General features: G+C 53.4%; 9 protein-coding genes across 9 annotated transcripts; 5 read left to right on the forward strand and 4 right to left on the reverse strand.

The window, feature by feature from the left end:
• Positions 1 to 353: 353 nt before the first annotated feature.
• CCMA1212_004702 (uncharacterized protein) lies at positions 354 to 1210 on the forward strand (the record flags this gene model as incomplete). The annotated part of the gene is made up of 3 exons (XM_073701997.1): positions 354 to 409; positions 672 to 844; positions 981 to 1210. The coding sequence occupies 3 exons, from the start codon at positions 354 to 356 to the stop codon at positions 1208 to 1210; spliced, it is 459 nt and encodes a 152-aa protein (XP_073559666.1).
• A 617-nt stretch (positions 1211 to 1827) lies between these two features.
• On the reverse strand, positions 1828 to 3289 carry CCMA1212_004703 (uncharacterized protein; the record flags this gene model as incomplete). Its single annotated transcript, XM_073701998.1, has 3 exons — positions 1828 to 2705; positions 2787 to 3058; positions 3126 to 3289. The coding sequence occupies 3 exons, from the start codon at positions 3287 to 3289 to the stop codon at positions 1828 to 1830; spliced, it is 1314 nt and encodes a 437-aa protein (XP_073559665.1).
• A 445-nt stretch (positions 3290 to 3734) lies between these two features.
• On the forward strand, positions 3735 to 4783 carry CCMA1212_004704 (uncharacterized protein; the record flags this gene model as incomplete). Its single annotated transcript, XM_073701999.1, has 3 exons — positions 3735 to 3785; positions 4136 to 4279; positions 4496 to 4783. The coding sequence occupies 3 exons, from the start codon at positions 3735 to 3737 to the stop codon at positions 4781 to 4783; spliced, it is 483 nt and encodes a 160-aa protein (XP_073559630.1).
• Positions 4784 to 5580: 797 nt separating this feature from the next.
• CCMA1212_004705 (Putative peroxiredoxin pmp20) lies at positions 5581 to 6446 on the reverse strand (the record flags this gene model as incomplete). Its single annotated transcript, XM_073702000.1, has 3 exons — positions 6300 to 6446; positions 5987 to 6189; positions 5581 to 5754 (listed from the first exon to the last, which is right to left on the reverse strand). The coding sequence occupies exons 1-3, from the start codon at positions 6421 to 6423 to the stop codon at positions 5581 to 5583; spliced, it is 501 nt and encodes a 166-aa protein (XP_073559660.1). The 5' UTR covers positions 6424 to 6446.
• Positions 6447 to 9115: 2669 nt separating this feature from the next.
• Positions 9116 to 11384, forward strand: CCMA1212_004706 (D-lactate dehydrogenase [cytochrome]; the record flags this gene model as incomplete). The annotated part of the gene is made up of 5 exons (XM_073702001.1): positions 9116 to 9649; positions 9769 to 10171; positions 10229 to 10447; positions 10511 to 10909; positions 10981 to 11384. The coding sequence occupies 5 exons, from the start codon at positions 9116 to 9118 to the stop codon at positions 11382 to 11384; spliced, it is 1959 nt and encodes a 652-aa protein (XP_073559659.1).
• Positions 11385 to 12336: 952 nt separating this feature from the next.
• Positions 12337 to 15876, forward strand: CCMA1212_004707 (RNA-dependent RNA polymerase 1; the record flags this gene model as incomplete). The annotated part of the gene is made up of 2 exons (XM_073702002.1): positions 12337 to 14905; positions 14963 to 15876. 2 exons carry the CDS (start codon positions 12337 to 12339, stop codon positions 15874 to 15876), a joined length of 3483 nt encoding a protein of 1160 aa, XP_073559658.1.
• A 518-nt stretch (positions 15877 to 16394) lies between these two features.
• CCMA1212_004708 (uncharacterized protein) lies at positions 16395 to 17253 on the reverse strand (the record flags this gene model as incomplete). The annotated part of the gene is made up of 4 exons (XM_073702003.1): positions 16395 to 16399; positions 16509 to 16676; positions 16739 to 16815; positions 16973 to 17253. 4 exons carry the CDS (start codon positions 17251 to 17253, stop codon positions 16395 to 16397), a joined length of 531 nt encoding a protein of 176 aa, XP_073559783.1.
• A 556-nt stretch (positions 17254 to 17809) lies between these two features.
• CCMA1212_004709 (uncharacterized protein) lies at positions 17810 to 18355 on the forward strand (the record flags this gene model as incomplete). Its single annotated transcript, XM_073702004.1, has 1 exon — positions 17810 to 18355. One exon carries the CDS (start codon positions 17810 to 17812, stop codon positions 18353 to 18355), a length of 546 nt encoding a protein of 181 aa, XP_073559782.1.
• Positions 18356 to 19286: 931 nt separating this feature from the next.
• CCMA1212_004710 (uncharacterized protein) lies at positions 19287 to 20932 on the reverse strand (the record flags this gene model as incomplete). Its single annotated transcript, XM_073702005.1, has 3 exons — positions 19287 to 20107; positions 20184 to 20466; positions 20570 to 20932. The coding sequence occupies 3 exons, from the start codon at positions 20930 to 20932 to the stop codon at positions 19287 to 19289; spliced, it is 1467 nt and encodes a 488-aa protein (XP_073559294.1).
• Between the last annotated feature and the right edge of the window lie 2219 nt (positions 20933 to 23151).

The raw sequence follows: 23151 nt of genomic DNA on the forward strand, positions 1-23151 counted from the left end.
AAAAGTCTTGGCACGCACAAAACCTACTCTTGCCGCTTGAACCATTGCTCATAATCGAACGAAAGCCGACGGCGACGAAAAAGAACAAACCGACAGAGACCAGCTCTCCGCCCCCCCCTTTTGACTCTCGAATCTTCGGTACGTTGGATTTATTTTTCGAGTCCGCGAGGCTTCCTCTGCGGCTCTTTTCCCTCGTTTCCGAGCTCGAATGGCCCTGGTGCGGCGAAATAAAACGGCAGAGAGTAGAGAAGCTGATGTCAAGGCGAAATTGAAAAATGTAGCTCCTCCAACCTCAACCCCCCCCGCATTTCCCACCCCTAGTTCGTTCGCCTTCCGCACAACAAACAAGCATCATGTCCGACGTCCAGGAGCGCCTCAAGAAGCTTGGCCAGGCCGGCCGAATCGGTACGTTGCGTCCATTGTTGAACTGATCCATTGATTTATGAATTTCCGCTGTTTGATACTGGACTCAGTCATCTAACAAGTCGTCGCTTCGCAGGGTATGTTACGTCGTCGCCATCACCAACCACCACTGGCCCCCCCCTCCCACCACCCCTCCTCCTCACATATTGCTCGAGAAAAACCCACAACCATTCGAAATTCGACAGATCGCTTGCCGCATCAACACCATCCGATGACGAACTGATCAACTGACATATTGCGCCGTGCAGTGGAAAGGGAACCCCCCGAAGACCGGTTAAGCGCGCGCCCGCCCGGTCCAACAACGATGACAAGAAGCTCCAGGCCAACCTGAAGAAGCTTAACACTCAGCCCATCCAGGCCATCGAGGAGGTCAACATGTTCAAGTCCGACGGCAACGTCATCCACTTTGCCGCTCCCAAGGGTACGTCCCGTCCCTTGTCATATCGTCGCAAGCAGGCCTCGGCTGTCCCCCAAATAACCCACAAAAAAATAAACAAAAAGCAAAAACGACGATACAATCGCCATAACGAGATGCTGACGTGATGCTTTGTTCGCAGTCCACGCCGCCGTCCAGTCCAACACCTTCGCCATCTACGGCAACGGTGAGGACAAGGAGCTCACCGAGCTTGTCCCCGGTATCCTCAACCAGCTCGGCCCCGACTCCCTGGCTTCCCTGCGCAAGCTCGCCGAGAGCTACCAGAACATGCAGAAGGCTGAGAAGGGCGAGGATGACGACGAGATCCCCGACCTGGTCGAGGGCGAGAACTTTGAGAGCAAGGTCGAGTAAGGTTCTAGATTGAACCTTGCAAAAGAGAAAGAGAAGAAAAAAAAGAGAAAAAAGCAAAAATAACAAAGGCATGTATTTTGTAACCGGATACAAAACCGAAAGCTGAAAATGAACATATTTGGCGGGGGGGCATGTCTGGAATTTTTCCTTCTTCCTCTTCGTTTCTTTTCTTTCCTCTTTTCTAGCTGTCGTTGCGTTACACCTTCCGAGCAGCGGGACGATGACGACCTTGGGTTACGAGCCGAGAGACTGCGTCGGGGTGGAGAGGACAAGAAATGGACACTCTCTTTTTCCTTGGGCAGGATCTCTGCGCGTTGCCAATTGGTGTATTTTGTTATTTTTTACCATCACGAGTTCGGGTACGCTCATACCCGCCGGATTGTGCACATTTGAGCGTGGGAAAGGGAATTGCGGCAACGTCAGTTTTAGTAATGATGAACGCCAAAACAAGGGATGAGGGGGGGAAGGGGTTTGTACAAAGAGGCCAATCTGTATCCGGATACAAGGAAGAAAAAAAAATGACCAACCTTCGAACACCCTGAAACGATGTGAAGCTCTACCGCCTGCATTGTTGCCCAAGGGATGGAAGCCACCTTGGGAGAATGTTCAGATCTATGCTATGCTATGCCAAAGCCGGAGTCTCCTTCGTTCCGCATCCAGCCCTTTAGCGCAAGCTGTCGAGCTTGAGCCTTGACGTGCCTCCGCTCAGCCAACAGAGGTCCATCTTTGATGTCCTGGTAGCTGCTTGCTGATGATACGTGCTCTTGCAGTGCCCGATGGTTACCAGCCTCGGAAACAACCTCAGCATCCTCAGTAGTACCGAAGATTGAAGTAGGAGTCGAGAGACCCTCGGAGAGCTGCTTCGCCATGATCCACATCTGCCTCCTGGAGGACTTGCTGGCGCCTCTCACGTCAAACTGCTTCCTCCCCTGAAGCACGCCCCCCAGAATCGACTCCTCAAAGCCAGAAGCCGACCACGTAGCAGCAAGATTGCTAGCCGAGATGGCCTCAGAGCGGGCCTGAACCGCCCTCTTGGAAAAGGCAAACTCGACGCTCGTGGCCTCGACCTTGAACGGTCTGAAGGCGTAACCGCCAGGCCACTGCTTGCCGGCCACGGGCTTCATTCTGCCAGTGGGCGAAAAGGCTCGTTCACACGCGGCTGCAGAGTACTGCGGCTCTGGGAGGACGAGGGTGTCGATGTAAGCGTTTGCCGGGTCGACAAAGAGCGATACGAGCGATGAGAGCAGCGAAGTGCACTGCTTCAGGGAGATCTTGTCTGAGCAGGATTTGGATAGGGTGGGCGGAGCGTCGCCGCGGGCAGGTTTGCGGCGAACGATGCCCAGCTGGGAGAAGTAGGCTCGTCCGGGGAGTTGAGCTGCAGAGTCTGATTCCGAGTCTGTTGATGCACCGGATGATACTGGCTTGGAGGTCGGGAGCTGCCATGGTGAGGCGTCTGCTTGAGCGGCCATGATGAGTTCCATGCTGGCATCTCCACCTAACATTGATGTCAATGAGCTATACGGTACTTTCGTGGGGAAAAATTCAGGATTGTTTCGAAAACGTGTCATTAACTTACACGGAGCTTCAGAGCAGTACATGTGAAGCTTCACATCCTCTCTCACTTTGAAGGGTCTCCTGGAGCGACCAGTCTCCGTATCGATTATCTGACAATGACTACTCTGCAGGATGCTTTCATGCTCATGACTATTACCCTCAGTGAGTGTCTGACACTCATCCAACAAGAAGCGGTTGAATGTCCGAATCGCCAGAACTTCCGCATGCCAGTCATGAATGGCCACGCCCTTGGCCTCGGCAAGCTTCGATGCCGGAAGGCATTTCATGCCCGTGCTATAATCATCATTTTAGGACTGTTTGACATGTTTGTTAAATTTGGAGAAACTGGATTTCAACTCACGCCAAAGCTAGGCAGGTCAAAACACCATTCCTTTCGGCAACGATGCCGCTCAGGGGCACCCATTCGTTAAGGCCATTGTCGCGAACACGGGGCTTCCTCTTGGACGGGAGCTTATCAAACTGGCTGATGACGGTGCGCGCAATGAGATTTGCACGAGACGTCATTTATTTGCTTGAGTTGGTCCTATATTGCCGTAATGATTATGAAATCATCCCGTCGTTATACAGCATGCTAGGTACTGGTAGGGTATGTTGGAGTCCGTGTAAGTCGAGGCATCGCAGGTAAACTCAAGGTTGGAAAATGTGGTGTGCCGGCCGAAACAGGCAATTGGAGCTCCTAGCCGTCTTTCGCTCGTTCTCTGCTCTTCTCCCGAAATGCCCCCACCAATGAGCACAGCATGTGCAAAGTCACGTGCGCTACCCACTTGCCGAGATTTTGGCGCGCACAAACGCCTGCCCTAGGCCCGGCTTAGTCATTTTGACCACACAGCGACCAATTCGTGAAATTGAACCTATCCCAGCGAACCGGCTGCTCAACCCATCTTTTTCTGCTCCAAACGCCAAACCCGACGATACACCTTGTCGCCAACAACCCACACAACGCGGCAAGATGCGTACCTACGAAGACAGCTTTTCCGGCCAGAGGATCTACCCTGGAAAGGTACGCTGCTGCCCTTCTCTCAGCCCTCGCTTTTGCTTGGTTTCTGCCCTTGGACTCTGAGTTGGCGATATGCGACGTCATGGGAATGGGGATGCTGGACGAGGACGATTTGACAACGGAGGAGACGGGAGAGCATCGACGAGGCAAACGTGATGGAACTGCGCTGGCAGGACGAATGGGCAGAAGCGCTGCATGATGGAATTGGGAGGAACAAACACCACATCGCATCGAAACGACCCTGCTTGCATACTGTCATCACTCTCTGGAGGGGGGCGGAAACCAAGTCAAGCCAAACGTTAAGACTGTTCACACCCTACGGCTGCTAACTGCTCTTTGCTTTTCCTCAACAGGGTAAGATCTATGTCCGTGGCGACAGCAAGGTTTTCCGATTCGCCAACGGCAAGTCCGAGTCACTGTTCCTGCAGCGAAAGAACCCCCGTCGCATTGCCTGGACGGTCCTGTACCGACGACAGCACCGCAAGGGTATCTCTGAGGTACGATCATTCAACGAGAACAGCCGCTCATTCTCCCCGACGCGACGATAAGGGGCAATGATGTGAGAGAGGGATGCGGGTCAATGGACTTCTGGCTTGTCCATGCCTCGACATGTCGACATACAGATGCATCTCCTACACCTACGACCTCGCCTCTACATCTGCCTCGCGGCATTTTCTGGGGAAAATTTGGACAACCGCTGACAACCTCTGCAGGAAGTTGCCAAGAAGCGCACTCGCCGTGCCGTCAAGTCCCAGCGAGCCATCGTTGGTGCTTCCCTCGAGGTCATCAAGGAGCGCCGGTCTATGCGCCCCGAGGCCCGATCTGCCGCTCGCGCCGAGGCCATCAAGCAGGAGAAGGAGAAGAAGGCCGCTGCCCTGGCCGCCAAGAGGGCCGAGAAGGCCAAGAACGCCGCCGTCGCCTCCAAGGCCAAGACCGAGCGGAACGTGAGCAAGCAGGGCGCCAAGGGTGCCGCGTTTAAGGTCGCTGCCCGATCCCGCTAAGCGTCTGGAGCTGAAAGCGTTGAGGACGAAAGGGTAAAAAACTGGGCATCCGATGGCGACGGATGACGGAACGGGGGAAGGCGGATGTGTTGTGTGTGTGCAGCGCAGCGGATGAGCAAAATGAAACAACGTATGGAGTCTGTGGTTCTTGTCTCTTTCCGGCCGGTTCTTCTACACATATCGGGTGCATGGAATGCCATAGGGTGCATTGGTAGTTGAGCAAATGACATACCGGTGCAATGGGTTTACGTATATGGGACCTGTTGCTGCGAAACAAACAACACATACAAGCCCGTCAAGTCATGACACAGGCCGAGTGATTCCTGCTTCTGACGTGATGCTGCCATGGTTCATCTCGAGGCGAGCCGGTCTATATGATCTCGCCATGCTCTCGAGGTACTCTTGACGGACTCTTGATACACCCTTTCTTTCTTCCTCCCTTACAAGGACCTTTCTTTCTTCTCCGCCAACGAAAGTCCTTCCGAACAATTCATTACAACTGCCGTCTTTGCTTTTTCTTTCCTCATCATGTGCCTCTTTTAGTAACCCTTGTCTCACCATGATTGTCACAATTTGCCCATCAACACGAATACGATATCCAAAAGCGGCTCCGGGAGCAGCCAGTGTGAATGAAATCATTTGACTCCTCAATGGCGCTATCTAGTCCCTTGATGATGATACCCTTGAATCAACCCCCAAAAAACACCTCATTCTCCGAAGTGCCCGTTTTTCTTTCCTTGCTTTTCTCTCTCTCTCTCTCTTTACTCCAAATAGAGACCAAAGAGTCCAAAGCAAGCTTACAGCTTGGCCAGGACAGCCTCGGCTCCAGAGACATTGACGCCTCTCTCCGTCTCCTTGGCGGCATAGACAACCTTGCCGTGGTCGACGGCGATGGCGTACCGGGCAGTTCGATCGCCCTGGGTCCAGCCAATGGCCTTGCTGAAAGCAAGTTCCGAGTCGGAAGCGAAGATCTGTTGTAGACAAAAATTTTTTGCGTCCGTGTATTAGCTAATTTGCGTCCCACAGAGAGGAGATAATGACAGAAGGGGGGGGGGGGGGAAGAATGAGCACTTTGTCAAGGAGGGGTAAAACAAAGAAAATAGATACATGGGGAGAAAGAGGAAGCAAATAAGCAGGCAAAGAAGTAAACAAACAACTCCAAGAAGAGGGGCGGCGAAAAGAAAAAGCAAAAGAGAAACTCACGATAAAGTCGTCATTGGTGTAGTTGGCCTTGCCCCAGGCGGACATGACGTAGGGGTCGTTGGAGGCAATCACAATGACCTGGTCAACGCCCTTGGCCTTGAGGGCGTCAATGTTGTGGATGAAGCCGGGCAGGTGGCTGGCCTGGCAGGTGGGCGTGAAGGCGCCGGGGACGGCCACGATGACGACCTTTTTGTTCTTGAGCTCTGTTTTGGTTGGGATTTCGAAACGTGATTAGTATGATGAGAGAAGACGATAGCCAAAGGTTGGATTGGCAAGGGGAGAAGAAGCGTATGGTATCAAGGTAGAGCCTTACCCTCGCTGGCGTTGTACTTGGTGGGAATGCCGCAGCTGGTGATGTCCTTGCTCTCGGGAGTAAAGGGAATGTAGGTGAAGGACACGTTGTCCGGGAAGGAGTCGCCGACTTCAAGGACAGACATTGTGATGGGTTGACTGGGTTGATCTGGGGTGTCTATTTTATGAGAAGAAACTCGATGTCAGCACGTTGTGTATATGTCAAGCGAAGTGACGGGTGGACGGGGAAATGGTAGGAGAAGTTGAGCAGAGAGACCCGAGAGTGACAGCTGAGAGACAGGGGAGACATACCACCGGTTTTGGGGATGTATTATCGGTTCTAGGTGTAGAGGATGATGATGTGTAGAAGTTGAGTTGGCAAGGTGGGTATAGGTAGGTAGGTATGGAGGTAGGTAGGTAGGTATGGAGAAGGAAGATGAATCTACTAGTCTAAATGCTTGCCGGCAGGCAATATATATGCATATCACTGACGGACGTGCAGGATGTAGTCTATGCTCGAGTAAGGCTCCGACTCGCATACCCACCTGCTATGGACTCCTGCTGGGGACCACCGAGTCCCCACGGCATTCCCTCAAAGTATGTAGGTACTAACCTACCTACATTAGCACTACTAGTAGGTAGGTAGTATCGCCTGCTACCCGATATATTGACGGGTCCTCCCGCCAGCGATGATGAGGTACTGTAGTAATAGTAATAGCAGCCGATTGTGGTCCTGCTAGGAATTTGACAAGGCATGGCGCGATGCGGACCTCGGCGGGGGGACTGTCCCTCGATTTAGTAAGTTGCTGCTGCAAGTGAGACGGCCGGTTACTCCTTACATACCTACTGTAGAGCTTGCTGCTAGTCGCAGTATTGGGGCTGAAATATTGCCATTCCGTCGCCACGATAAAAATGGGTGTGGGAGTGTGCGAAGTAGATGCATGTAGTATTACTCTTTTTTTTTTTCTTTTTAATTTTNATTTTTTTTTTTTTTTTTTTTTTTCATGATGCATCATGTCTTGGGTGCGGCTGAGGTTTCAGTTGTTCTCGTTCATCAGTGTCTCAGACAGATGAAATCACAGGAAAAGAACAATGGGGAAAGAAGTAGAGGCACAAACAGAAGTTGAAGCAATCGATATCCAAACAAGTCTTGAACACTGTTGGGAATCTGTGAATCCATCCTCTCTTTCCTTTTCCCAGCACCTTCCAATCAATATAGGTAGGTACCTATCAACCACATCCTGGTGGTACAAAGCCGAGTCTCTACAGGAAGGTAATAGTAGGTACTAAACTTGTGAAAACCTCAACTCACAGGCACTGTAACCTTGATGGCGGGGCAGCTCAGTAGTGGTACTTTCGGAGGAGACACCGGAGGCTGTGCGGGTCTCCGAGTCTCGGCTCGAGGCGTGATGACCTGGCCTCTCCCTCTCTCTGTCTCTCTCTGTCTCCCTCTGTCTCCCTCTCTCTCTCTTCCTTCCTTTCTTCTTCTTCTCCCGATCCCTTGCATCGTTGTCATGTGCATGGAGGGCCCTGGAACCCGAAAGACTCTGCATCCTATGCTCACTCGGTCGTAGCGGCCATGCTGGCACTTAAACGCGGGTATCAATACTTGCATTGGTCTGTTTTCTCTGGCTCACCATGAAACAGTAGCAGTGGTAGCCCAGATCACTAGCAGCACCTCATCAACACCCGTCATGATCCAAATCAAGGCTGACAGGCGGCCAAGGGCGGCAGTTTGTCATCCCGGAGATCTGGTAACTGGTCGTCTTCCGCGGCTCAAATTCGAGCCGATTGCGAAAGCCCTCGAAAGCCACCGAGATTAGGTTGCTTCTAAAAGACGATCAATCTTCGTTTTGTTAGCAGCAGTGCATGTTTACTACTAAGACTGCAGTTGGCTCTCCCCTCCTCCTAGTCATCAAGTTCTTCATCTGAGTGTCTGTGCCACGGCTTGATGTCGGCAACCCTTGAACCTTTTGCAGCTCTGGGTTGCCTTACGGTATGTTGTGCTACCCGGCCTGTTTGGAATTCCGGCGATCTCGAGATTGCATTGCATGTAAAGTACACACATACGCCTGCATTGGGTGGTGAATCCATGCACCTCCTGGAAACCACCGTCTAAGAATACCAACTGTACACGAGCCTGTCAAATATTGAAGCATCGTGTCATGCCACATCAGCAGTTGGTGACTGGGGATAACGCGGTTAGGCGGCGCTTCGTGTGCGGAGTTGCTGCCTCGACCCATATATTGTGTGATGATTGGTGACCAGAGTCGCATGCCGAGAACCGTTGTTGGATGCAGGACAAATGGGCCGTCAATTGATGTCTCACAACGCTGATCCAATGCCATAATATCATTCAACCACACAAGAACACATTAGGCCAGCGGCATGTTCCTTCATAGCCAACTCTTCTACAATTGTCATGTAGTTACCAGAGATATAAAGGTGAATGAGCAGCATACCCATGTACCGTATACTGGCGCTTGTTGGTTTCGTCTGCTTGGCATAGGCATCGCTTTAGTGTAGAGCAGAGAGGAGGTGGGATTGACAGCGGGGTTGCTTGCAGGCAGGCTGTGATCCTCGGTTGCACATACAAGGTCCGGTGCTCTGCCCAGGGCTTACCGCTGTATTTAATAATCGCATCATACTTGGATTCTCCAACATCAATGCCTCCCGTTTGTTGTCGTGAATCCATGAGGCTTTGCCGTGACTGAACGAAAGGAGGTATGATGCAACTTCAAAACCAACTGCCACCCACCACCTGTACCTTGAGTAACCCGCATTCCTAGGGGCAACACAGCCAACATTTGAACTGCAGGCAACAGCTGGAGACACAAGATGCCTGCACGACCTCTGATCCGGGCACGGTCCCTTTCGCTGGCCACTGCCACCAACACCAGAGCGTCCAGAGTACAGCTGCATGGCCTGGCCAGGTCCGTGGCTGGAGCTGGAGCCGGAGCTGCACTTGCAGCTACAGGAGCTCCTCGCCTTTGCCGGGGCTATCGCGCCACTCCCAGAGTGCTCGCTTCTTCATCATCATCATCATCCTCAACTTCTAGCTCTGGATCGAATAGCGACCCAACTTCCCATCCAAGCAGCACTTCCGGAGCATCATCAGGCTGGTCTAGTGGCGGTGTTTTGGCTGTTGCAGCGGCCGCGGGCATCGGTGGCTGGGGTCTCTCAAGCCTCGTTTCTTCACAGAGCCAGAAGGGCGTCAAGCACAAGAACTCAACCAATAGCAGGACCACCAGGGATGAGGACGGGGGAAATGGTGACGACAACACAACAGACCAGCGGAGGCATGAAAGCCTTCCTCAAGTGGCCAATGACGATGCGGAAATAGGCTTCGCCAGCCGTGCCGAGATGCAGGAGGTGAGTTCTAACAACGGCCGCATATCGCACTGCAAGAATTACCAATAGTCTGGACTGGAACCAGGAAATCAACGTTGCGGAATATACCCTCCTAATCAGCTGAATATCCCTTCGTCTAGGCCATCTCGGACATCGTATGGGAGCTGGGCAACAAAAAAGACATCATCTCCACAGATCCAGACGACCTCCTTGCTCACGGCTATTCCAGCTGGTCGAGTGTGAACCCCGACGAGCTCCCAGTAGCTGTGGCGTATCCTCAAAACACCGAGCAGGTTGCCACCATCGTTCGGGTCTGCCATCGTCACCGAGTCCCCGTCATCGCCTATTCCGGAGGCACCAGTCTCGAGGGCAACTTCTCCGCCCCTTACGGGGGTGTTAGCATCGACTTTGCCTACATGAACAACATCATCCAGGTCAACAAGGCCGACATGGACGTCGTTGTGCAACCCAGTGTTGGGTGGCAAGATCTGAATGCTGAGCTCGCAAAGATGGGCACCGGTCTCTTCTTCCCAGTTGACCCCGGTTTGTCTCGACAATCACAATCTCCATCTCTGCTATCGATTCGCTGACTTGCCCCAGGCCCAACTGCCAAGATTGGCGGCATGATTGGCACCAACTGCTCAGGAACCAATGCCGTTCGATACGGCACCATGAAGGACTGGGTCATCAACTTGACCGTTGTCCTGTCTGATGGCCAGATCATCAAGACGCGCAGGCGGCCTCGCAAGTCGTCTGCTGGTTACAACCTCAACAGTCTGTTTGTGGGCTCTGAAGGTACCTTGGGAATCGTGACCGAAGGTAAGGATTCGACAGCCCGGAGAAGCCACTGACCATGTATGAAGCTGACAAGCCCAACTATAGCAACACTCAAGCTCGCCGTTGTTCCGCAAGAGACGTCTGTCGCCGTTGTCAACTTCCCAAGCATCCGCCACGCCGCAGCAGCAGCCGCGAGCGTCATGCAGGCCGCCATTCCAGTGCAGTGTCTCGAGATCATGGACGAGGTCCAGATGCGAGTCGTCAACCTGAGCGGCTTCACGGCGCCCCGCGTCTGGGTTGAGAAGCCCACGCTCTTCTTCAAATTTGCAGGCACCAAGGCCGGCGTTCAAGAGCAAATCGAGATGGTGCAGAAGATCACAGCGGTCAACAAAGGGGGCAACTTTGAGTTCGCCAAAGATGAGAAGGAGCAAAAGCTGCTCTGGTCCGCCAGAAAAGAGTCTCTGTGGTCGATGTTGGCGCTGAGAAAGGAGGGCGATGATGTTTGTAAGTTGACACCTCTGCTTCTGCCGCTGGATATACCGCACCTCTGAAGTTCTAATCATTTGCTCTCTCAGGGAGCACGGACGTGGCTGTGCCTTTCAGCCGACTGGCGGACATCATCGAGGTCAGTAAGAAGGAGATGGACGAGCTAGGCCTATTTGCCAGCATCCTGGGCCACATTGGCGACGGCAACTTCCACGAAAGCATCATGTACAACAAGCAGAACGAGAGCGAGCGAGCCAAGGTCGAGGCCTGCGTCAAGAACATGGTTCGTCTGGCCATCGAGATGGAGGGCACCTGCACGGGAGAACACGGCGTAGGATGGGGAAAGAAGGAGAGCTTGCTGTGGGAGGTTGGTTCGGAGACGTTGGGAGTCATGGCCGCCATCAAGAAGTCGCTTGATCCACGGTGGATTTTGAATCCGGGCAAGATCATGGATGTGCCCTGGGAGAAGCAAAAGGGCCACGTTGATGCCTAAGGTAGATGGGCATTCTACAGATGTCAGCAGTAGAGTTACTCAAGAGCGCTCGATATATCGGTATCTAAGAGCAGACAGATATGGTCACATGTACGGCTAGACCAATCAGGTAGAAATACTAGATGCAACTACATTTACTAGACATATCTTCTCAAGTTCAAAGTATCACTCTTGCCCTGAGTCAACCATCAGGTCCAGTCAGAGTTTCACCCTTGCGGTTGTCCTTGTGGCGTAAGTGTCGTGGCAAGTAAACGTTCAAGACAGAAGTCTTCCTTTGGTTTTGTGCAACCGTCCCTGCAAGTCTGACAGCTCTTGAACGATGGACGAACAGGCAAGAACTTGTGACTTTTCGCCCAGCTCATGCAGCTTTCCGAGGCCTCAAAGAACATGCTCTGAGTGACGATGTGGGATTATCTCGATCATGCCGGTAGCTAATCTAGGTAAACCATCATCAACACGCAGTACCTAGGCAAGGGGATGCAGTGCTTGATATGTGAGATTACCTTGACCCCCCCTACCTCCGATATGCCGGTAGCCAAGATGATGCACTGCGCCTGGTGGCTGCTGTGCTGCTGTGCCTGCGCCTGGCCTTTCTCCCTCTTCGTCCCTTCTCCACTTGTGCAGCTGCACGCAGCCTTCCCAGCTGGCAGCCTTTGCTTTCCCTTCCTTCTTTTCCCTCTCTTCTTCTTTCTCTTTCCCTCTTCCTCTTTCTCTTCCTCTTCCTCTCCCTTCTTCCTTCCTCTCATACCTTCTGCAAACCCCTCTATAAGTAAGGACACACTCCCCCCTCCCATCCTCCCCCTGTTCCCGCTTCCTGCCTTCTTCCTTACCTGCTGCAGCTGCCACCTGCCGTGGCCTTTGACGACCTGGTGCAGTCTTGTCCCGCCTCTGACCCAACCTCTCCCTCTTCTTCTCTTGCAAGCATCAGCTAACGAAGACACAGCCTGGAATCATGTCTCGCCAGCCAGGCCCCGAGAGATGGCTCGCGAGTCGGGCCCATCCCGAGTCCGAGTACCCTGCTCGGATCACCGCAAGCCTCTCGTCACTGGACTTTGGCTCCTTGGTGGCCCCGACTTCCATCAACATCAGGAAGTCCATAGCCTCCCCCGGCGGCAGCACGATCAGCATGGAAGTTGATGTGTTCGCAAAGCGCCTCATCATCCTATTCCCGCTTCGCGTTAAGAAGAATGCGAATACCTACCAAACCCGCCACTTCAAAATCCTGGCCGAGCTGGCACAAGCCAAGACCATTTTCAAGACCGCCCAGGAAGACGGCTGCGATGCCTTCATCTTCCCGTTCTCTACCCCGCCGCATTATTATTGGCGTGACGACGAAGCTCAGCGGAATCTCCCCAGCACGCACGCTCCCGGTTGGCGTCCCATCGACATGTGGCGAAGGGCCACAGACATCTCAGAGGACGCAACGCTCTCCTTCACATTTCCAGTGGCGGCAGACAGCACCCATTTGGATCCGGGCTTTCTTGAGGTTGGCCGCTGGACCGCCTTGCGCGTCGTCTTGAGCAAAGCAGACCACTCTTCCAAGCTGGCTGCTAGCCATCTTCTACTCGCCTTTGAGGATCGGAACATCAATCTGGAGGTCTGTGATGATTTCCGAGTCAGCCATTCTGCGGTGACTATGTGGGACTTTCTTGACCACCACCACCATGCCAGTAGCGACGGGGATGCTCTGGCTCTCCTCCAGCCGTCCAGATATCCGTTTGTCCACCTGGATTTTGGTGTCCGATATCAGCTCGAGGTCTGTGTTGGCCGTCGATTGCTCAACGAACACGCCGTATCGTTGGATTTTCTACAGGGGCTGGCTGCTCTCGATCCCCTTGACGCCAAACGCAGACTAGAGTTCCTTGCGGACCAGGGAGATGTCATGTATGACCCAATGGAGCTCCTCAACTGGGCCGCTGCCGCATCATATATGCCCAATACCAGGATTCCGCACTATTGCGTGTTGGCACGCAAAGCTGCCGTCACTCCCACCACCCTCCTCCTCAGCACCCCAGTCGTCGAAACCTCAAACAGGGTTCTTCGCTACTTCAACCACATTCAGGACCGTTTCCTGAGAGTCCAGTTCGTTGAAGAGACTGAAATTGGCCGGATGGCCATGAACTGCCGCAATAAAGAAGACATCTGGAAGCGGCTACTTCGGACCTTGTACCAGGGCATCCAGATTGGTGATCGCCATTACCAGTTCCTGGCCTTTGGCAGCTCTCAGCTCAGGCAGTGCGGAGCTTACTTCTTTTGCCCGACGGATCACATGTCCTGTGACGACATTCGTCGGTGGATGGGTGAAGTCGGCCACATCAGAGTCGTCGCGAAGTACGCTGCCAGGCTAGGTCAGTGTTTCTCTACTACCAGAGAGATGCGAGGCCTTCCTATTCCCGACGTCCGATCCATTCCCGACATCGAGAGAAATGGCTACTGCTTCACTGACGGAGTCGGCATCATATCCGACTTCATGGCCCGGATGATTGTCGAAGAGATGACTCTGGATGTCTACACCGAGCCTTCTGCGTTCCAGTTCCGCATGGGTGGATGCAAAGGTGTATTGGTAGTCTGGCCTCAAGCCAAGAAAGGGGAGGTTTACATCCGACAGTCCCAGGAGAAGTTCAAGGCTGAAGTCAAGAATCTCGAGATCATCAAGTGCGCCAAGTATTCGTCCGCCACGCTCAACCGCCAGACAATCACCATTCTGGAGTGCCTTGGAGTGACCAAAAAGGCCTTCTTGGACATCTTGGAGAGGCAGATTCGTCTTTACGAGGAAGCAATGGGGAAGAACGAGGTGGCGATAGAGATGTTGACCAATTGCGTGGACGAGAATCAGTCTACGCTGATCCTCGCCGAGTTCTTGCAAGCCGGCTTCAAGACGGACAAGGTTCAAGAACCGTTTGTGGCAAACCTGCTGAGCCTTTGGAGGTCTTGGTCCTTGAAGCTGCTCAAAGAGAAAGCTCGCATTCCTATTGACAAGAGCGCCTTCGTCCTGGGCTGTGTGGACGAGACGGGTACATTGAGAGGCCACTCCATTGCGACGGAAGGCTCTTCAGAGAAGGATATCAGCAAGCTGCCCCAAATCTTCTTGCAGGTGTCGGACTCCAAAACCTACAACAAGATGCATGTCGTCAAGGGACTTTGCGTGGTTGGGCGTAACCCGTCGCTGCATCCAGGCGACATCCGAGTCGTTGAGGCTGTCGATATTCCCGCGCTTCACCATCTCAAGGATGTCGTCGTCTTTCCTTCCATCGGAGATCGCCCCGTTCCCAACATGCTGTCTGGCGGAGACCTTGACGGCGATGACTTCTTTGTCATCTGGGAACCTACACTACTGCCTGAAATCTGGAATCACCCGGCCATGAGCTATTCTAGTCCCTCGCCAGAGACGCTTGACCGCGAGGTGAACGTTGACGATCTGCGTGACTTCTTTGTCAAATACATGAAGAACGACGTGCTTCCCCTGATTGCAACGGCTCACTTGGCACTTGGAGATCGCCTGGGGCCCTTGTCGAAGATTTGTAAGTCTATCCGGAGAGTGTTGTTCGAGATTATCTACTGACGTGCGGAAACTCCAGGTCTGCATTTGGCTGACCTTCACTCGCAAGCTGTCGACTATCCAAAGACGGGCCAGCCCGCGGAGTGGAATGCCGCCATGCACAACCCGCAGCAGTGGCCGCACTTTATGGAGAAGAAGTACTCTTACACTTCGTCAAAAGCCCTTGGAGACATCTATAACAGAGTCAAGCAGCAGTCAATCCAATTCCAACCCGGCTGGGAAACCGCTTTTGATCGGCGCATCCTCAACCGATTCGAGCTGGACAACGCAATGCTCAGGGATGCCAGGAGAATCAAGTCTCAGTACGATGGCGCCGTACGTCGCATCCTTGGGCAGCACAACCTGGAGACGGAATTTGAACTGTATACCTCCTGGGCCATGTCCAAGCCCCCGCTCGGCAGCGAGTACAAGCGGCAGGAAGATCTCGGAAAAGAGTTTGACGCGGTCAAGCAGAGATTCCGTGATGCGTGCATCGAAGCTGCTGGCGGCCACGACGAGGCCAAGATTGACAGATTTGTGGCGGCCATGTACAAGGTTACGGAGCAGGAGGTCAAGATTGCCCTCTTTGAGCATCACCGCGGACCAACGAACGAGGCCGGGGTGATGAAACCAGCCCGAGAGCTGCAGGCCAGGTCGATGCCGCTGATCAGCTTCCCTTGGATCTTCCCTTGGATTATGATTCGAATTGCAACTGATGGAAAGTGCAAGCCCAAGGATTCTGTCCTCGCCGCGGCTCATCGACGTGTCCCTGTGGCTATGCCCTCTTTTGCCCCTATCGCCCAGCAGGAGGGTGACGAAGCCAGCAAGGATGTCAAGCCCAAAGAGAGCGCAGCGAATGATGGCGAGCAGATCGAGATGCCGGAGTCTGAGGAGGGAACTGCGTCACAGCAACGGGGTCTCTTGATTGATCTCGATGACTTGGTCCTATTCTAAGGACATGAATATCCTGCATGATGCTGACGGAGGCGTAGTATTCTCAGAGAGGCCTAGTATTCTTTGTGTTTGCCTTTTTCTGCAGCTACTATACCTTTGCTTGTTGTTTTCTTTTCTTTCAAGAGGCGATACGCCGCTTGATGGTGGTCAATTTGCTGCTTTGTCCTCTAGGCCCCATTGGCTCGCTGAGAGATGGAGTGCTTACTTTAGTTCTGCAGTGGCATATTGCGAGACTGGCTTTGCATTGCCGGCAGTAAGATAATAGGGATCAAAATCAATGCATTCTCATTTCTCATTTTCTAATGGCGTAGCTTCTTTTTCATCGTCTTGCTGTTTACTCGCTTGCTAATCATACGTCGAAGGTAGCAGTCCTAACAACTTCTTCTATGAAGGCAATCTTCTATAAGACAATCTAGATATTCTTGACTCCCCATGTGCCCAAACATGGGCCGCATTACCGCCGCACACATAGATCAGTTCTCAGCACCCACTTTTCTCCTTGCTGAACTTCTCTTCCCTCATGCTATCGTGCGTGATCTTGTTAGCCATCCGAACAGAGATCAGACGGAATTCACCCTCGGGTCGACTTACGAGCAGACAATCATTACCGTGCTTGTGCAACAGCAGCATACCCGTCTCGAGCGATACGGCAATTTCCTCGGCGGCAGACTTGCGGTCGTGAGGATAGAAGACGGTCTCGCCGCCAACGCAGCCATCGGCAGAGGAAGTGAGATACAGAAGAAGCGTCCAGGTGGTGCGGACGGGTTCGGAGTCGAGGGTCAGATAGTTGGAGTCATCGTCTGCAAGCATTTAGTTCATCCCGCCGAGACTTGTAAGGCTTGTGACAGAGGGTGGTGCGTACAATGGCAGTCAAAGTATTGGCCTTTGGAGTAGCGGTATATGCGGATGTTTGGGTTGAGGCCTACAGGCTGGCCGCCCCTGTTGTTGTCAAAGAGGGCGAGTCAGTATGGCAAGTCATTCGTATGCGTGTGTTTGGGAGGACTATACAGAGCAGACTTGCCATAGATCTTTGATCGTGTCATTTTCTAGTATGACCTCCTTCAGTCCAGTCGTCTCCCACAACCTGCGTGCGAACACCGGATCGTCGATCTGGAACCTGTCGTTGACGCGGACCGCCTCTCCCTTCTTGGGCCTCGAGGGGGTCGTTTGCAGCGGGAGGGTCTTGAGGAAAGCGACGTAGTCGCGGCAGAGGGAGCGGGGGAAGAAGGAGGAGAGGAGGACGATGTTGGGAGTTGCGGGATGGAGTTCGGGATAGAGCTCGACGACGGGAAGAGGGGGTTTGAAGGGTGGCCATGATGGGGGTGCTGGGGGAGGTGGTTGGGGAGCGGTTGATGATTTGGATTTGGGCTTGGGCATTGTATGGGGAGATGCCTTGATCAGGGTTGTCTGATATTGATGAGTTGCAGCAGTGCCTTGAAGCTGTATAAAGAGTGTAAATGAGTCCAGACGGCGAATGTTGGGTTCGTGGCTCCAATCAGAGATGGTTCGGAACCGCGACCTAGCGCAAAGAAATGGCCTGGAAATTGTCAATCTGAAGTACGGAATGAGAGCAGTTGCAATATGTTAACAAAACCGGCATCTGCTTTGGATTGACTGTCTAAGGTAGTCAACATTATCCCATGGTCATTTTGGGCGAGTCCTTGGAGACCGCAAGGCGTTACCTAGTGTGCAGTTATCCGAACCGGACGGCTGACGCATACAGTGATAAGATGTGGCGGATATGCACTATCAGGCGAAAATTGCTTCTATCAAAATCAATCTCAGAGTACGACCGCTCATCAAACAGCAAGCCCTTTGTAGGAGAGGGAAAAGATCCCAATTTGACTTGGCATTGGGTCAATCTGAGGGAGGGAAGAAGGAAGAAACGGATCAACCATGCTCAACTGAGTCAACACCAACCACCTCATCCGCCATGTCCCAAGGACCTTCACAAGCCTCGCCCCAAGAGGCTCCCTCACAACCTCCGTCAATCCGCCGCCAGCCGGACATCAACGCATACTCAGCCTCGTGGTCCCGCCCCCTCAAGCAGTTCAGCCTCTTCTTCCTCGGCGCCGCCTTCACCGCCGCCTCCGTAGGCGTGTCCCGCCGCTCGGTGATCCGTCGCCAGCGCGACTCTTTCCCCAGGTTCTACTCGTCCAACAGCCCCGGCCCGCAGGACGGCAACAGCTCCGAGGGCGCCTTGCTGGGCGTCCACGCGCTGGGCTTGGCGACGCTCAATGTGGCGAGCTTCGCGGTGCTGTTGACGGGGGGCCTGTCGTGGGCGTTTGACTTGAGCTCTGTGCAGGAGCTGAGGGAGAGGACGAGGGCGGCGCTGCAGAGGCCGGGGGGCGAGGTCAGTGCGGAGGACGAGAAGGAGTTTGAGCAGATGATGGACAACCTGATGGCTAAGCTGGGGATGGACAAGGCCTCTGTCCAGAGCCGAGAGAAGGACAGCGAGAAGGGCCAGGCTGAGAAATGAAGCCGTGGCTTTTTTTCAATGCTTTGACGAAAAATACTCTTCTCGCTGTTGCGTTTTCCGGAAATCCGAGTAGGGCGTTACATTCACCGAGATAAGGAGTGGAAAGAAGAGCATTTCGGTGCGTGGAAAAGAACGATCACAATGGCATGCTACGTCAACAACGATCTGTTTGATAGCTGCGTTCACTTGATGCCCGCATGTTCTACATGTGGCCAGGCACGGGAAGCTTTCAGATAAGGATTCGGACTGCACATACGGAGTGCTTCTGGGCGTTACTTGTACAACACATATCGGGACATATCATGAGGGAAAATAGAACACATACCATGCTATGCCTGCCGCTTTCAACCTCTGATCCTCTACATCAATCTTTGTCCTTCCTTCAAGCCTGTCTTCCTCTTGGCACGACGTCTTCATACGAATACGATGCGAATACGGGATTTTTCCAATCACGGCACGGCACGGTACGGCACGGCACAACAAAAGCGCTGAGACCTGAGATCTGATATTGAGATAGAAACAGCAATGACTTGGCCTTCCCAAGTGCGATTCCGGCGCATTCTCATCAACACTCTATCAGAAATAGGTGGCGTAGTACTGTGATTATTACAACAATGTTATACAGGTTGGGGGTTTCATCCCGGTTCTTTCCTTTTAAACACCAACGATGCATCTTGTGCACTCAGATCAGCCGTAGCAACACGAAAAAAAAATCAAGAAGAACAGGAGAAGAAAAACTCAAAAGAGAACAGAAACATAACAAAAGTGGAAGAACAGTGCCAAACACCCCACCCCAGAACGCAATGCCCTGAAAAGATCTATCTCATGCTCGCCTGTGGCCAAGGCCTTGGGGCCATGAAAATGAACAAACTTGAAAATCATCAGAAAACGAAAGAGCGGTATAATTCTCCTCCTTTCTGCTTTGTTTTTCCTATTCCTTGGTCGTGCTTTCGTCCCTGGATTGGGTCCTCAGCGTCCTTCGCCATTCCTGAATATCGTCGGCGCCCTCGAGGCTCGCCCTGCGACCCCAGTTCGCGGGCTGTCTCTTGAGAAAAGCGCCAACAGCGCCCAGGTAGCCTTCGTGCCGCAAGAAATAGGCCTGCTTCTCGCCCTTGCTCCAGAACTTGATGGCGTAGCTCAGCGTGTTCATCGTCTGGCGGTGGCCCCGGATGAAGGAGCCGCCAAAGTAAATGTCGGAGAGGTTGTGGATCTGAGACTGCAGGTAGGCGATTTGGCCAATGTTGTTGGACACGGCGTATAGCAATGATCTCGATATGTCGGCCGAGGAGAAGGAGTGGCTATGCTGGGTATCGTCGTGTCCCGCATCGCCCGCGGCTGCGGCTGCAGCTTGAGAGGCCTCGCTCTGCAGCTTCATGCGAAAGACCTTTCCAAACGACGAGGCAATGGCCGTGCTCTTGAGCCCAATCTTGCCATAGTCGGCACCGTAGATGTCTCCAACCATCATGTCCACCTTGGTGTTGTCGCCGTGCTCAGCCTCGGCCAGCATGTCGTCGAATGACCGCGCGCCGGTCAAGAGGGAGAGAAGACCCCAGAGGGTGCCGCCGCCGAGCGAAGTGCCGCCGACTCGCTGGAAGGACCGGGGCCCCGTCACCTTGAGCATTGAGACGCCGGAGCCAATGTTCACGAGGAGGTAGGGGTAGATGACCTCGCGAGGACTGACAAAGTGCATGGGGTCTGCTTCGGAGTAAGTGAAGACTTCGCGTGGAATCTCCGTGATGAAGAAGTCGAGCCCTGAAATGTTCACAGGGATCAGCATTGATTCCTCTGTCTGAAGGATTTAGAGCCGGGGATGTCGTTTCTCTCTTACCAACTATGAGGCATTCCATCTCGTCCTCTCGCAAGACCTCGACCTCTAATTCCTCCCGGATACGGTCGTAGAACTTGTATGCGCCGCCGCCGGTAGCCATGACGCACAGCTCCTGCGATCGCGACCCGTTGAGCGCCTTGTGCTTGTCGCGCAGCAGCTTCATAAACTCGATGCAGTCGTCGATGCGATCCGTCTCGAAGTGTTGGAAGTTGAGGCGACCCCCGGGGTCCGTGGAATCGACCTCGCGGGAAAAGTAGACGAGCTTGACCAGAGAGCCGCCGATCTATACCAATTGGTAATAACACTCGGTGGTTAGACAAGGACAATTCAGAACAATTGGTCCCGAGGAAGCACTGGGGGGGGGAGGCAAAGGGGATCGCGCCTACATCTACTGCAATGTGACTGACGATGGCCGTGTGATTTGGCAGCCGGATGTCGCTCGTTTCGTGATGCGACGGGCTGACTCTTCCGTTGTCGCTGGCCTGCGTCGGCGTTGAGGCGTCCGGGTCGACGATGAAGGCGCCCGTGACATTGATCCTGACGCTCCCAGGGCGCGTGATGGTGCTGTCGATGTCCTCGGTCGACGTCATGGTCCGCGGCCGCTTGGCTGTGCGTCGTTGCTGCTCGTCGTCGGCGGCCTCGTGCTCGTCATGGCGCTGCCGGCTGTTGTTGTGCGTGTGGTTGTGGCTGTAGTTTTGGTTTGGCGGGGCAGCCGGAGAGGGCTCCTCGGTCGCAACTGAGGGCGTCATTGTCGGTTCTTTTGTTCCTCTCTCTTGCTTGCCCTGCTCTCGTATTATCACTTGTCTGGAGGAGTAAATAAATATGTTGAGAAAAGGAAGGAAGGAATTGGCCCAGATCAATGCGATGAGCGACAAGGCGGTTGCCGGCTCGTTCTTTTTTGGGGAAACGGAAGCTCAAAGTACTGAATCTACGCCGCACAAACTGGTACAGGGAGCTACTAATTTGATGACGCCGCAAGCAGTCTGGCAGAGGTTGCTCTCAACGTTACTTGTACTTCCGTCAAGTACCGGATATTATTGCACGCCCCCAGCTTTCATTTATTTTCGGAGCACCAAGCATGCTGCCATTATTTGTACCACTACCTTCAATCAAACAAGTTGGACAGCTACGATTGCTGCCATGTCAACATGGAAGCAGAACGACACGATAGCGACCGGCTGATGGCGGCTGGTATTCGTACTCGGGCTGTCGCCTCCACTATATTTCAAGCGTGGAGAGGCCCCTGTCTGGCTGGTTGGTGCATCTCTCGAACTTCCAAGCGTTCCAACACCTTCTCAGCGCTAAAGCATCGCTAACAATGGACGGGTATGGGGTACTTCGGGGCTCTACAGCGGGGCGCTGCTTATCGATACAGCGCCTTTCGCGTGTTTCCAACCTGTCCCTCAGTGCCTTGAATGCTTCGACTCCCGTCGACCCGCTGCTGGCCGAGGCAGCCCTCGGGCCACCGGGGAATATGTCCGTTTGCGACGCTTCTCCTTTGCCCCGGATTATAGATCAGTAGATACCCACCTACCTACTTATGTATGAACATCTTCTCTTTCTGCTCTACATACACGTACTACTACCTTCCGCACTTGCCGCCGCTGAGCCCAATGGCTCATGATTAGTAAATCAGTATCAAAAGGCAACGGCAACCCGCGGCAAGACCTGGCCGAGGCAAGAACTGTCTGAATGGGAGTTACATGCAGCTTCCACGCTGCTTCAGCGGATTGTGCATGACGTCGTTGGTACATTTATCTCTCCTCCTGCCTTACAGAGTGCATGGCAAAGACAAGGTTAGCACCTAGGTATGCGCTCAATAATGGTGCAGCAGGAGCGAACAGCCATTCGCAAAGTAGGTAGGTAGGTAAGCAGGTGCAGGTTCTCAAAACCTGGCACTATCGCTCGTCAGCACAATCTGCTCCCACCCGCATCATTCTGCCTCATCGCCCATACAGACTCATAAACAGTCCAAGCCTCCTCTCCTACCCGGCCGGCATCACGGGGACAACTTTCCGCCCCCGTCTGTCCATTCGCTGAGAGCAGCGGACGACAATCGAGCAGCGTCAAGCAGCTCACGTGCATGCTTGTACTGTGTCCTCCATGCGTTCCATGAAAAGAATCAATGTCTCTTACCATTCTACGAGAGTGCCCGTCTTCCCACCTCGATCATTTCAGCTAAACGAAGAAGGAAAGAGAAAGGGAAAAAAATAAGAAAGAGAGAGGAAAAAGAGAAGAAGGAAAAAGCACCCAAGACGAGCCAGGCTGCTGCAACCTCAAGACCCACCGGACGGACGGTACATATTGCATGCTTCCCCAACCTGTCAAGCACCTCTAACCGACACCTCAAAAGCGGAGCTCCCGCTATCCAGCCACCCGGCATCATTCGTTCGACTCCCCTTGTGGGATTCATGGCTACGCGCGATGTCTGACAGCGCTTCGATTACTTGCGGCATCGCTGGCATCGCTCCACAGATCTTCTCCATTTGTGGGGGAGAGTGAGAGAGATCCTTGGCTCGGTCAAGGTACTATGCATCTGCAAACTTATACGCAGATGTTCTGCTCGCGATTATCAAGTACTATGGCAATACCTAGTAGTTACTGGCTGCCTCGATCATCCTCACGGTCCCATCTTCGACGGCCGAGCGGCTTCTTCCGGAAATCGGGGCGGCGGCCGACGGCGAAAAGTGGATGCCTCGAACGGGCTACCCAGCCGGGAGAGGGCCATGCACGTCAAGGGCTACCTCTAGGCATGCTCGAGCATCACCAAAGCCACAGAGAAACCCAACAGTGGTCATCCTCCAAGTGATCACAAGAACGATCTCTTTCGGCTAATTCCCTGTGTTCCCAATCCTCAGTGAGCTACTCATGCACGCATGTTCTGCTACGACGCCTGCATGGTGGTCTTTTTCTCATGCTGCTAGTCCAGTTACTAGCCAGCACGCCACCTGCAAGCTCTGGATGAGGA

This window comes from Trichoderma ghanense (assembly GCF_004382785.1).
Source record: "Trichoderma ghanense strain CCMA-1212 chromosome Unknown scaffold_4, whole genome shotgun sequence".
In the NCBI taxonomy this organism is placed as follows: domain Eukaryota; kingdom Fungi; phylum Ascomycota; class Sordariomycetes; order Hypocreales; family Hypocreaceae; genus Trichoderma; species Trichoderma ghanense.